This window comes from Dipteris shenzhenensis, chromosome 22 (genome assembly GCF_047967505.1).
Source record: "Dipteris shenzhenensis isolate YYH24624 ecotype China chromosome 22, Dip_SZ_1.0, whole genome shotgun sequence".
NCBI classification, from domain to species: Eukaryota; Viridiplantae; Streptophyta; class Polypodiopsida; order Gleicheniales; family Dipteridaceae; genus Dipteris; species Dipteris shenzhenensis.
The window spans coordinates 3,855,891-3,869,530 of NC_141617.1; the positions used below are offsets into that span (position 1 = coordinate 3,855,891).

The 13,640-nt window shown below is 43.6% G+C and overlaps 1 protein-coding gene across 1 annotated transcript in view; it reads right to left on the bottom strand.

Moving 5' to 3' along the window:
• Positions 1-2,725: 2,725 nt before the first annotated feature.
• Positions 2,726-13,640, bottom strand: part of LOC147887629 (uncharacterized) — a 36,751-nt gene continuing 25,836 nt past the window's right edge. Inside the window, exons 6-9 of the mRNA XM_087393076.1 lie at positions 6,425-6,525; positions 6,255-6,301; positions 3,605-3,681; positions 2,726-3,352 (exon numbers count right to left, since the gene is read on the bottom strand). Of these exons, the coding sequence (XP_087249202.1) occupies positions 2,984-3,352; positions 3,605-3,681; positions 6,255-6,301; positions 6,425-6,525 (594 nt within the window). The 3' untranslated portion in view covers positions 2,726-2,983. The remainder of the gene's footprint in view (positions 3,353-3,604; positions 3,682-6,254; positions 6,302-6,424; positions 6,526-13,640) is intronic.

Below are 13,640 nucleotides of genomic sequence, written 5' to 3' on the forward strand. Positions count from 1 at the left end.
TCTCTCTCTATCTTTGTGGATTCCTACAAAGCATTTGAAAAGATGCATGTTAGTTGACTCATACAAGCCCATGAAATCAAACCACCAAGATGAAACAAGGATGCCCACTCTCCCAAGCCTTTTTGGGGTATTCAAAGACGATCTTGGAAATTGGATACGGAGACAAGGAGGAGACATCCAAATACTTGGATATGTCCTTGTTCCAATGCTATATGCAAATAATGTGGTGTTATTTAAGTCTAACTTGGTGCTTGGTTTAAGCTGAAGATAACAAGACCAAAATTATGATCAAGCAAATCACAATGAAGGATGGGGATTTATTTTTGGGAGGCACAAGAGAGAGGATTTGTCACTTCATATAGATACTAGGACCTATAAGTCACATACAACTATAAATGGAATAACTCATTAAGTTACCTATATGGAATAAAAAAATGAGTATAACCAATGGTTTTGTACTAGTAGGGAACCCACACAGTGCTGCATCATTATATCAATTGCATGATTCTTTGATCAAATAGTTTGAAGCACAGAAGGATTTATGTATGTGTGCCCGCATGTGTATCTGCATGTCCATGTATACATATTCACCTCTGTGTTTGTGTGCATGCACATGTGCACCTGCACATGTTTTTATGTGTGATTTGTTTGCATCTATGTGACCTCCTACTATGTGTATGTCGTGCACACATGTACATGTATATGTCTACTTGCGAACACGTGTGTGTGTGCATTCCATGCCTATATGTATGCGTGCATTCCATGCCTACATATAGACATCGAATGCACACGTGCGTGTGCATCCCATGCTTATATGTACACATGCATGTGTACTTGTGTGGTATATGCATTTGTGTGTGCGCACATACATGTGTGTGTGTGTGTGTGTGTGTGTGTGTGAACATATGTGTGCTTTTGTGTGGATGTATACATGCTCGTATATGTATGTTGTTTACACATACGCATGTGTGTATGGTGTGTGCTTGTGCATGTGGTGTGTATGTGTGTATACGTGGATCGTTGGTAGTGCAAGAGTCCAAGGGTCATAATCCAATAGTCTAACAGTCCAAGGGGGTGCACTGCAACATTTCCTAAGCTCTTCTCCTCCAAATTGCCAAGTGTCCAAAACGCAATCATGGTCTTTTTTGGCCTTCCATAAGAAGGCCTTAGTGAAGATGTGTGATAAGAAAGGAAAAATATGTATTATTTTTAACATTTCTTTTTATTTTAAGGTGATTGGTCCAAGAATGCTCCTTGTAACAGGCCTTCAATGCCTGCATTTAGTAACTTCGACTTCTTTGGCCTGCCCTCTCCCTTATTCTTCTCTCTCTCTCTCTCTCTCTTCTTCTCTCTAAGCAAGCCCCCCCCCCCCCCCCCGCGCCCAACCTCCCCCCCGCCCACCCCTCTCTCTCTCTCCCCTTCTCCTCTCTAGGCAAGCCCCCCCCCCCCCCCCCCGCCCCCCCCCCCCTTCTCTCTCTCTCTCGGCAAGCCCCCCCCCCCTTGTCTCTCTCCTCTTCTTCTTCTTCTCTTTCTTCTTCTTCTTCTTCTTCTTCTTCTTCTTCTCTCTCTCTCTCTCTCTCTCTCTCTCTCTCTCTCTCTCTCTCCAGGCCACATGAATGAAATTCATCTTGTTTTTCCCCTATGGGTGAGAGGTAGAATAGATGATTGCCAAAAGAATTGAGTACATGGAGTAGAGATTCATAGCTTTAGGACTGCGAGTCCAAGCACAAACATGTTACCCAATGTTGTTGACAAAAGTGGGAATGCTCTCTCTAGAAAGGAGAAGCACTTTGCCAATTCATTTTATTCTCTACATCAACAAGAGGCAGAGGGTGCCATGTGCACTGCCCTCCAGCAAAGTTAGAACCTACTCACATCTCTCAAAAGAGGGAGACTGGGGGAGAAGGGAGAGGAGAGGGAGACAAGGGGCGAGGGGGGACTGAGTGGAGGGAGAGGGAGAGAGGGAAGGAGTCAGGGGAGGAAACTAATATACCTTTGTAAGACTAGAATAAGTCCAATCATACAAGTTTAGATTTTTTTGATGTTCTAAAGAACAAAAATCTACACAAAAAATAAAAGAAAAATGAAAGAGAAGGAAAAAGAGAGAACAAAATCTTTTATGAAAAACAAAAGAAAGACATACTTAGCAAGCAAAGCAACACTTATGTCGTCATCAGTGCCCAAGCATAAGCAGCTACACTGGGTTAAAATCATCTTAGGACGTCCACTTTACACGGGTTGCTATAGTCTGCCGGGCAGTGCTAACAAAGTGAAATGATGGACTTGCCACGAAGCAAACAAGAGGGAAAAAGGGAGCCAAATACAATCTATCAAAGGAAATACTCATATTGGTATGGAGATACGTAACCGCAAAAGGAGATCTATGAAGCTCACACGCACTACTCTATCATAGAATATCTGAGCACATTAGAATGAAGTTTGCTATCCAAAACTTGCCCGAACAATCATTTTCAATCGTCTTGCAAGAAAATTGGGAAATACAACGTGGAGATTTGGAAAATCTTGGAGTCGGAAAACAAATAGAGCAAGCGTCTCACCTATTTCATGATCTATGATAACTGATGTAGAGTTGCAACAAGAGATTAGTATGTTTAGCTTTATCTAGTTTGTCCCGTAGGTTCTATTGAGTCTCCAAAGGACATTTCATTATCAGGGCCCAAAATGAATAATGCAGCTCCCAACATTTGTCCTGACTTTTTTTGGTCCCATAAAACACTAGAGGTAGGTAGAACGTTCAATACGCTTCCATAAGGTGACAGAGAAGACACCTGCACAGATGTATTGCGTCGTCCGACACTCTGATGTAAGAGGTAGCCTTGCCCCGAAAAACAGAGAAGGTAAAAGTTGTCATGTATTAAGTCGCTGAAGATTTTCCAGGTACAAATTCTACTCACTTTTCTGCAACATACATTTTAACGATACCGATCCGTTTTTTAACCTTTTGTTACAATGGCATGTTACATTATTTTGTTTCCAAACCAAGGATATCATCAATAGATGTGTTGTCAGCCTCAAACTTTGAAAATTCACGAATTATGTCTTCTGGGTCCTCCAAATCATTTATGTAGGATCCTTTAGGGATCTCTATGCTTGCAGTTGTTGATGTGCTGCACACTAGGAGATCTGTTTGTCTTCCATACTCATCATTATAAGTTGTTGATTTGTCATCTGCAGTACTCATCATTTGAGAATCTGTTCTTGTGCTTTCTGAATTTGGAGGAAGGGGAAGACCACACTGTGTTTCAGTTGATATAGAAAGACCTAGTTCTTCACTCTTTTCCAAGGCCTTTGATGGATTTCTTAAAGCTGCAGCTTTTTTTCCACTAATCATCTGCAGAAACATAAGCAATCTCATATTATAAGCCCAATTGTGCATTCAAAACTGAGTAACTTATGAGATTTTCAATCATCATTCCAATTATACAAAGGAAAGAAATAATTAGCTTTAAAAATCAAAGAAAAAACCAATGAGGTCAAGTTGGAACACAGAGAAAAGCAATCACTGGACGCATCAATAAACGGAAATGGAAAAGACAGCTGATCTACTAGTGATGCCTTTGTTTTCAATAGAAGGACAACTTACATAGCTTCCTGTGGCATCATCCTTGTACAATACTAAAAAATCTCCCTCTTGAAGATCATGGAATCTGACAAAGTTTCCTGTAACATAAGAGCACAAGGGATAATCTTATTTGATAATTTAAAAGTGATAGAATAGATGCAGCAGACCAATTACATACATCAGGAACCAAAACACATCCAAAAGCAGTTTCACATAAGAATCTAGCTGCTCAAAGAACGTTTTACATGAAAGTGAACACGAAAACTTACCCCTAGATAAAGTGTAATAAACTTTCACAACCTTGTGTGCTTGATTTTCAGAAATTTTCATACTTCGATTCTTTATAAACTGCGTTTACTGGGAATGTACAGTACAAAAAGGAAATCCAATATGATGATGAAGAAAAGAGGTTGGTTCCCAGTAAATCCTCAACAGAAGATGCTACTTGGAGTCTTCACATTTGAGGCTTTTGCTCATCCCTTCCAGACACTTGAATATATTTACTATGCCGGGGAGCTATGCAAGGTTGACCCTCCAATGGGCATAATTCGTGCCGTTGAGCTTGTCCTCCTTACTTGTACACGGGGGTCCCATGAAGCTATTCCAAAACCTCATACTCCTTCTGTTGATCCTAGCAAAAACGAGCCACAAGGGGAAGCGAAAGAGATGCAAGACAAAATGGAGGTATGGAGAAAACTAGCTTGATGACGTCTGCAATACATGCCCCCTTCAATGTCCATGACCCCAATAGGCTGCTGGAAACAGCCGCCAAGTTCTTATGCCTCTTGGACTAATGGCTGACCCTGCTGGCAGTCCTCGGGTAGGCAGACTGTCCCAAACAACTCCTGCAAGATGCCGTGGGCAAACAGCCGCCGAGTTCTTATGCCTCTTGGACTAATGGCTGACCCTGCTGGCAGTCCTTGGCGTGGGCAGACTGCCCCAAGCTACTCCTGCAAGATGCCATGGGCAAACAGCCCCAAGTTGCTGCCTAGATCCACTGCCTGGAACCATACCGGCCACTGCTGCAGCGAATTGTCTGGACAGACCAGGCCGCCTATAGGACTGATGGCCGACCTCTTTCGTGCTGTCTACAGCCCTAGGTCTTGGAACTGCACCCTCAGGTCGCCGGGGCAGACTACTACGAATCTCCAAGGAGCTATGCGTTAGCTTGTCGTGAACCAGCCCAGCACGCAGCAAAACAGCCCCACTACGTGCCTGTAAACTACGTAGCACACGCCATGCGCTTAAATGCTACCCTCTCTTGGTTGCTTGCAAGCCTAACATTGGATACCATGTGAGAGTGGTGCAGTGCAGAAGCACACATCAGAGAGAGTGAATTGACACATAAATGAGGCAATGAAAACTGTATATACAGCAAGGGAACCAACCAAACAAGAATGCTCCAAATGTTGCTCATCAAAGGAGGACAGAGCCATTATAGGTCTGGCAGTGGCTGACCCAGGGGCTTCCATGTGGCTGACCCAGGGTCAGTTAACCGACCCAGGCCAGGTCAGTTTGACCTGACCAGGGTTAGGCCCTAGATTGGCCTGGTCAGCCAGCCCTACAGGCCGAGCCATGCAGCCCTACCAATAGCCCTATTCTAGGGCTCTACTCAGAGATAAACTTAGCCTGAACAGGGTGGGCACACCCACAAATAAGCCCTCACTCAAGGCACAAGGGCCTGCAATGTCCACAAAGGACAGGCCCAATATGGCTGAGAGGAAGGGAAGGAGGGGAGAATTCACGAGCAAGCTGAAGAAACAGCACCTGATTGTTCTGCATGCTATGCATGATGTATTTGTGCCTGAGGCTTTATTCTTGGCTGTTGCTTTCATAAGAATGAAACAAAACAAAACAAAACAAAATCCCAAATTTTTATTGTTTTTATCCTTTAAATTTTTCATCTAGAAATGGTGCATTTTGTGCATTTTGGTAAACATTTCTTCATTGCGTTTCGGCCTAGCATTACACATTCTTTGGTCATCCTGGTGCGGAGAGGCAAATGGGCATCATCAAACCAGAGATGCAGAGCAAAGCCCTTCTCAGCAAGCTCATTGTTAGAGGGCTTTATGCCAAGCTCCATGCCCTAGAAGCAAGGGCTCCTAGGGGACACCGCTCGCATAATGGGCAAGTGACAACAGTCACACCAGTGGAATTTTACTTAAGCCCACCTAATGGGGAAGTGGCCACCTCTGATGAGGAGCCACCTTAAGACATGGCACATCTGGATGGTATAGCAGGTTTCCTATAAATAAGTCTGCAAGCTGGGATGAGCCAAAATAAGATTTCTTCAAAAAACATCCATTCTGCTACATCCATGGATTAATTGTACAGGCATGTGTTTCTCCTAAGATATAACTTGATGAGACAGTGTCGGGGCTGGTCACCCAGATCTAAGTGCTGGTGGCAAGGCTTCCCTATTACATAGGACACACTAGAGTGAAGGGCCAGGTGATGCGAGAATCTATCCAAATGCTATACTATCACCTCCGACATACTTGCTCATATAGAAGAGTGATGCATATGTGACACATAAATGTTATACAATCACCTTCAACTTACTTTCTCATCAAGAACAGTGATGCATGTAATACAGACGAATTTCTGATTTTCTAAATTGTCTAAAAACACAGGGAATAAGCCATGAGACACAATCTGTTAAATGTCTGACCTGTGTTTTCCAGCAAATACATCCGAGTCTTGTTGTTTGGCCAGAATCTGCATAGAATTCAGAAAAGAGATCACTGTATTGCGAAGGAAATTAGCTTTTTAGATCAATCTCTCTTTGGTTCACAAAACTACCTTGAGCCAACGAGTTAAATTCATATAATTTTGTGATACCTGAACCGCAAGTTCCAAATGCATCGTGCCTGCATGTCTTTGAATGGAAGAGTAAAACCCTCCTTTGCTTTGAGATGGGGAAGGTTCTCCTCAGCTTGTCTCTGAAGCGGCAAGAAAAGATTTCATTAGACAAAATGAAATAAATTATGACAAGAATTTTGACTATTAAGAATACACAATACATGAAGAAAAGGATGAATTTAAAAAATAAAGAACATGCAGACAAGGGATCACATTTATTTAAAATATTAGCAACATATGTGAAAAATGTTAGAATGCAGCAAATCCAGTTATGCCCACTTAGGACAGCTTTGATTACTCCTGGCCACCCTGCAAAAGAAATTCTAACAGCACCACACTATGCCACACACTCAGCATGGTCTCTCGTAACCTTTTAGGTACGCAGATCATATGTCCCATTGAATCCTGTGAACGTTTATCATTCTCCAATGACGTGTAATAAAAACTACCTGACCTCCAAACAAGATCCGCCTAGCAGTGCACTGAGAATCTCCAAGCAGCTATGCTTGAGATTAGTTTACCATAACAAGCCATCTGAAGAACATGGTAGCGTAAGTCTATGTCAAGGTCATGCATGGAGAATGGCACTAGAACACTGAAAAGGATTGTTGAAGCATAAACTGCCACCCCAAATGATCGTATAATCCTCGACAGGTTACACGTAATAGTCTACAGATACCTTTCTACATGATTCTTAGTTGAGTGAAAAGCCATAGACAGTGTTTAAAGTGCTGCCGTTAAAAATGGCTCTTAAAAAAAGGATATCCGTCAATCCTTGGGAGCCAAGTACTGATTGCAATGCCTCTATGAGAGAAGCCAAAGAAGGAAATATTAATCTCTCATATCATTGATAAGCACTAACATCAAGCAAGGTCTGAGAAAGGTCTCGATCAATCTAGTAGCACAACTCTTCAGTTTATGTTGATACACACACACACTTTTTTTGGGGTAAAATTTGATACACACGCACGCGCACACACACACACTCACACTCACACACACACATAGATAGTCTTACCTGTGCCTTTAGGTGCGGACGTGGTGGCTAGTGAGGCAGACAATGCTCTTCAACAGAGTATATGCAACTTGTCACAAATACATGTCGCCCAATCATTGGGGTGTATTAAAACATTGTAAACTTATGGGGCAGATCTCTTCTCTCCAATTTGTAGGAATAAAAGGCGAAAGAGCATAACTCCAAATTCTCCATCAACATAACTCCAAATTCTCCATCAACACTTTGTGATGATCCCATTGCAATTCGGAGGTTTATTTTCATTATATGTTGGACACATCATAAGGATCAGGTATGTTCAGATAACATTGAAAATCGGCACTAGAAAAACCCAATACTTAAGTCGGCCAATGAGGAGTCTATAACAAGCCTATAAGTCAGACCATAGGGTTTCGTAGGTCCCATTACGGATAGACAACCACAGAGAAGTGCAATGCTTCTATAAGACCTTGTGAGACATTGCACTCCTTCCTTGTCTCATGTATATATATGTATCCGTACATGTACATATACACATATACATACATGAATGCATGCATGCATGCATGTATGTATGTAGCTCTAGGTATGTGTGCGAGCGAGGCACGTGCATGTGTGTCTGTATGCACGCACACGTATGTGTGTGTGGTGCGCACGTGAATGCACAAAGCCCTAAACTACAAGAAGAAAGACTTCTAGAAACAACATTGGGAGGGTCTTGAAATTGAGGATTATCCAAAATATTAAATGCAAATGTGCGAACTACCAAGTCATACCATAGTTTGTCAATCGAAACAAACCCTGCATCCCACACTTTGAAGAACGTCTCTGCTCTCTAAGTATGGCTGCCTAGGAGACCCAAGAAAACCTACTCCATTGACTCCTCAAAGTAAACCTCTTTGTTGTCCACTAAACTGCTTCTCATGACCTGTCTTCAATGTGCACATGAAGTCAATGAAGAGATATAAGATCTCTATTGCAGACATAAGGTGAAGAGTCTCCCCACAATACTCCTACACCCCTTCTTTCCCACTCCTCTTTCCTTTTCCCCTTCGGGTCTCTCTCCTGGCTGATGGGCAGAGTCCTTATTGGTTGGGCAGATTGCTCCCTCTTCTCCATTGGTTAGATTCTTTTTTCCCATCTCTATTTCAGATGCTCATCCTTAGCTTGGATGGCTGACCGTTGGGTGGCCCAACATTTATTATCCTAATTCCCTGATGTCGGCTGCTTGGTTCATCGTGCTCACACCTACTTCCTCACCAATTATGGTCTGCCTAAGCCCAGCTGTTGTCCGCACCACAAATCACCTATTGTCTTCACGCATGTCGCTCGTACTTGAGTGCTACATGTTGTTTGCCTGTGGTCGGGCTATTGTCTGCCTATAGGGTACCTATGAGCACCCTGTCCGCACACAGGCTGCCTATTGTCCGAGTGTGTGCAGCCTATTGTCTGCACATAGGCCATTTGTCATCTGCTTTTGGATGCCATGTTGTCTGCACATAGGCCACCTATTAACACCTATAGCTGAAAGGGACCAAGGTATGGCTCTACGGCAATCTTCCAAGATGAAAGAGACCAAGGTATGGTTAGCTAAGGAACTCACAAGAGCTCAGCTGAAGGATAAAGCAACAGAATTAGCCAAAGTTAAGGTTGCTAGGAAGGATGGAAACTGGGTAGTGTACCGTGGAGGAATAGCACTCATTAGGGAGTTTAAATCAAAACCAAAATACTCTTAGTCTTAAAATGATGTATGGCCGATAATATATGCTTTATTTTAGGATTTAATTTAGGTGTTCTCCTTGGGAGCTGCCATGTGCCCTCCCTAAGCTGATGTACTAGATGTTTTTTCTATTGTTCTATAGAACTTTGGTCTCCCCTGGACATTAATAGGCTTTCTTTCTTCTTTCTCAGCCCTCTCTCATCCCCTTTTATGAGTCCCATGACTTGAAGGTCAACCTTGGTAAAACCAAGGTCTTGATCTTCAGCAACTCCCGGGCAGCTATGCACACAGAGCAATTTACTTTCAATGGTTCACTAGTTGAGATTGTCTCATCATATCTTCACAATGAGACCGGCAGTGCATGCCCGCTTGAGCAGAGGATACCCCTCTCTTGCCTGACTAGAGTGACAGTGCTTCCACTCACACTTTAAGGGTCCACGGACCAAGGTTCTCCTCTTGGATTCCTTGGGCCAACCAGTAGGCATGTATGGCATCCCTTGCTGGGGCCAAACCTCTCAGACAAAGTGGAGCGATTAAAGGTTCTCTTGCTATCACAGATGATCAGCCTGTCTATGTGGAATCCTAGTCTCTCGAACCACTTGGATGTGTGTGCATACCACCATCTCTGGTCACCCTCAGGTGCTAGGCATAGAAGAGGATAGCACCAACCATAGAAGAGGATAGCACCAACCAAGGTAGTCTGCGTCGCCCTGTAGTATAGGAGCAAAAGTCTCGCACGTGGTATAGGTAAGTGATAGTCTGGAATGCTGCATCTAACTGCAATGGAGATGCCCCAAACTCAGCCTGAATGATCTGATGGGGAACTGATGAAAGCCATAGAATTGAACAAAGTAAACGACGCTCATAAGGAAGGAAAATGGGCTGTCTATAGAGATGGAAAAGCACTTTTCAAAACCAAAGTCAAGGACTTTCAGTCTTAAACTGATGTAATACAGGCTAATTATCTTTCGTAGTAGATCATAGCTAATCTATAATAACTTTTGGAGTGTATACACACTCCCAAGAGACTCTTAGTCTATAACTGACGTTGGTGTTTACTCTTTTTGTGTGTGCTTTGTCTCATAGGCCCGTGAGGCCTCTTGCTGACGTTGATACATCTTTCTTTCTTTATTTCTCTCTCTTAGCCCACCCCTCACTCTTGTGTCATACTACCGAAATTGGCATCGTCTATTGTTGAGCTGACATGGCATGCAAATCTGGTACTGAAGCTAGCATTATGAACAAGCGTCCTTCCTTGACTACTTTTCCTACTAGCTGATATCCTCTGGATTTGTCTCTGATCATGCATTCATCTCCATCGAAGATGACTCGATAGTTGGGCTCTGCCATTTGCCCAACTGACAAGAGGTTCTTGTTGAGCTTTGGAACATAGAGTACATATTTCACCAATCCTTTCGTACTAGTGAAATTGTTCATAGGGACAATACTTTTCCTTAAGCTGGATTCGGTTTGTTATCAGCAGTGTAGATAACACTCTTTGATCCTTCTAATGGTTTCATCTCTGTGAACCATTCTTGATGCTTTGGCATGTGCAATGATGCACCACTGTCGATGTACCAAGGATCTTGATCGACTTGAAAACTGCAATCAATGTCAAGATACACTATTTCAGTATTCTGCATATCCTCACTTGCAAGAAACATATTCTAACGCTCATTGGCATAATGACTGTGACTTCAATGTCCACCGCGATGATTTCCTCTTCCACGAAAATTCCTCTTCCACAGCAATATTCTGGACTAAATTATCATCTCTCTCTCCTAATCTATTTAGGTGAACCATTTCTACGGGATTCATAGTCTCTCCTGCTGCTACTGCGAGTTGATTGTTGTAATCCTTGATCTCGAGTAGGTAAGCATGACCAATTTCATTGCTATTGCAAAAACTTTGGTTGATTTGGTTTCTCAATGTGAGAATACTGGAAGTGTTCTTAGACTCGTAAAGAGCTGCGAACATATCCCATGCTTCTTTGGATGTCTTCACTATGTTGAGCTATCCAAGCATGACATCTTGCACATTCTGCTTGATCAAATAATATATGCATATTTGTCTTTCTTGTTCTGCCTGTGCTCAGGCAATGGCAAGATCTACTACAGATGTGGATACCATTGGTGCAAGTGTAGAACCTTCTACTTGTGCTACGGAAATGGTGGGAGCTAGTACCGGTTCACTAGATGGTCTAGGTGTAGACCCATCGACATACTTCCATTTGTCTTGAAGTACAAGAATGATCTCCATTCTATATTTCCATGTGTCATAGTTGAAATTGTCTAACTTAGCAGATGCCTCCAAATTGAGGTTGCTAGTGGTAGAAATGGTGCAAGAAATGTACTCTAAGTGCTGTGAAAATCATTGTCTGAATTAACAACAAAACACTGTTTGTATCAAGTGCAATCTGAACTATCGATGAAGATAGAACTGCAATATATAACCAATCTGTTACAAGACTTATGGCAATGATGCCGAGAATAGCCAAGAGGCTTTACAAGGCTCAATATAGAGTTCACAATGCCAGAAAACCGCTTTTACAATGATGGCATGTGAGTGCAAAACTCAAATGATGTGCAAACTGCCCACTGATCAATCGGCCAATGCCTTTGAAAACTCTGAAGTCTGCTCACTGATGTGCAGAAGTTTGGGTTTCAGGACATGTAATGAAATCGAAGCCATGCCCAAAAATCCCCAAATAGTTCCTACTTAGATTCAGTCCTTACGCTCACATGTGCTTTCACATGCAAGAAGTGGATTTGATGCCGAGGCTAGAAAGTGTGTGTAACATGTGCCGAAATGTGTGCGTGATGTGACAAGTGCGTAGAGCACAAAAAAACGAGCATTTTGTTGGAAAGGTCACCTCCCCATCTCTAAGCCCCCAAATGAGGAGAGCATGGGAGAGGTAGACCAAGGCCTGAAGGGGCTGCCACATGGGCAGCACATGGGCTGCCATGTGGGCAGCATACACAGACAAAACATAGGCTGCCACATGGGCAGCACAAATCCATGGAACCAAGGAGGCAGGGACTATGGGAAGATGTGTTCCCTAAAGCAGGTGGCGGGGCAGCACAAGAGCCTCTGGCAGAGGCGCAAAAGATGGCAGGACAGGCAAGGACCTGTACAGACAGGTACAGCCTTTATATGGCAGCATGGCGGGTGTCTACAGGCAGGGACACAACGTGCAAGCAGAGCTGGCACATGGCGCAGCATGGCAGGGCAAAAGGCACCTGCATAGGGCAGGCTTTGGGCCTGCATATAGGCCTTATAGGCAGCCAACCAGGCTGACTACAAGTCGGCTGGTTAGGGCTGCAGGTTGGTCACAGAAGTGAGGGCCTTTCGCCCAGTTTTGAGAGCCCTTAAGGGCAGGTTTTGCAGCAGACCGGTCGCAGTTGGGGTCGGCCAGAATGATGCTGCTCGTCGATTATTTTTGGCAGGCCTGGGGCCTATATAAGGAGGGCCTCCAGGCCCTCATGACACATCTTCTGGAGCAGCCTTCAAACAAGCAGCAAGGAGCAGACTTCCACCCACCTTGGAGCCTATACCCTGGAGGACCAAGAGACCTAGAGAGGCTGCAGACTAAGATAGAAGTGTTGCCCACCTAGGCTGATCTACAGGCAGCAAGGTGGAGAGGATTATTCTGGACAGCGAGTCTACTACGCTCGAGATGGAGCACGCGGGCTCAAGTCTAGAAATATCCGGCAGAAAGTAGAAGTACCTTGTGGTAAGATCAAAGGACCACGCTCTAGTGGGACTTTGGATCTATCTCTCTTTTGTTGTGTCCATAGTTTTGGACAGAAATATATTGTTTTGGTGGTTTCTATATCTGGCTGGGTTATTGTCTATTGATGAGTCTACACATCTATTCAATGCACATAAGTTAAAGAAGTTTGTGATTCCACTCCCCACACACACTATAAGAGCTCCTAGCTATTCTATTAGTCTTCCGCTATGTGTACCCTCTGTTGGTCGATTTCTAACACGTTTTTCCTTTTCAAATTCTTCCTGGATCAAGAGATATGACTTGATCTAGGTGGAGGTGCAAAAAAGGGTGAAAAACGATGATGTGGCAGTTGGAGTCACATGGAGAACTGTGCCTAACAGGGGATTTGCTTGTGGGGCACTGTGTGAGGTGTCAACTGTGTGCACAGTGTGCCTGCCAAGGGGTAAATGTGTCTGCCAAGGGACTCTGCCACGTGTCAGTGCTAAGGTGGCAGGGTGACATGGCAATGATGATGTGGCTTGTCCACATGGCTTGATGATGTGGCACTTTGACTTTGACCAGTGAGGTGGCAAGGATGCCTAAGTGGCAGATGAGACCGTGGTGCCACATGTCAGTCGGTGCTTATGTGGATGGATAAGACTGACATGGCATGAGTATTGAGGTGGCAGATAGGATCTACTTGATGATATGGCAAAGGCATTGCTGATGTGGCAAATATGCAAGGCTGTTGCTACCACGTGGTGAATAA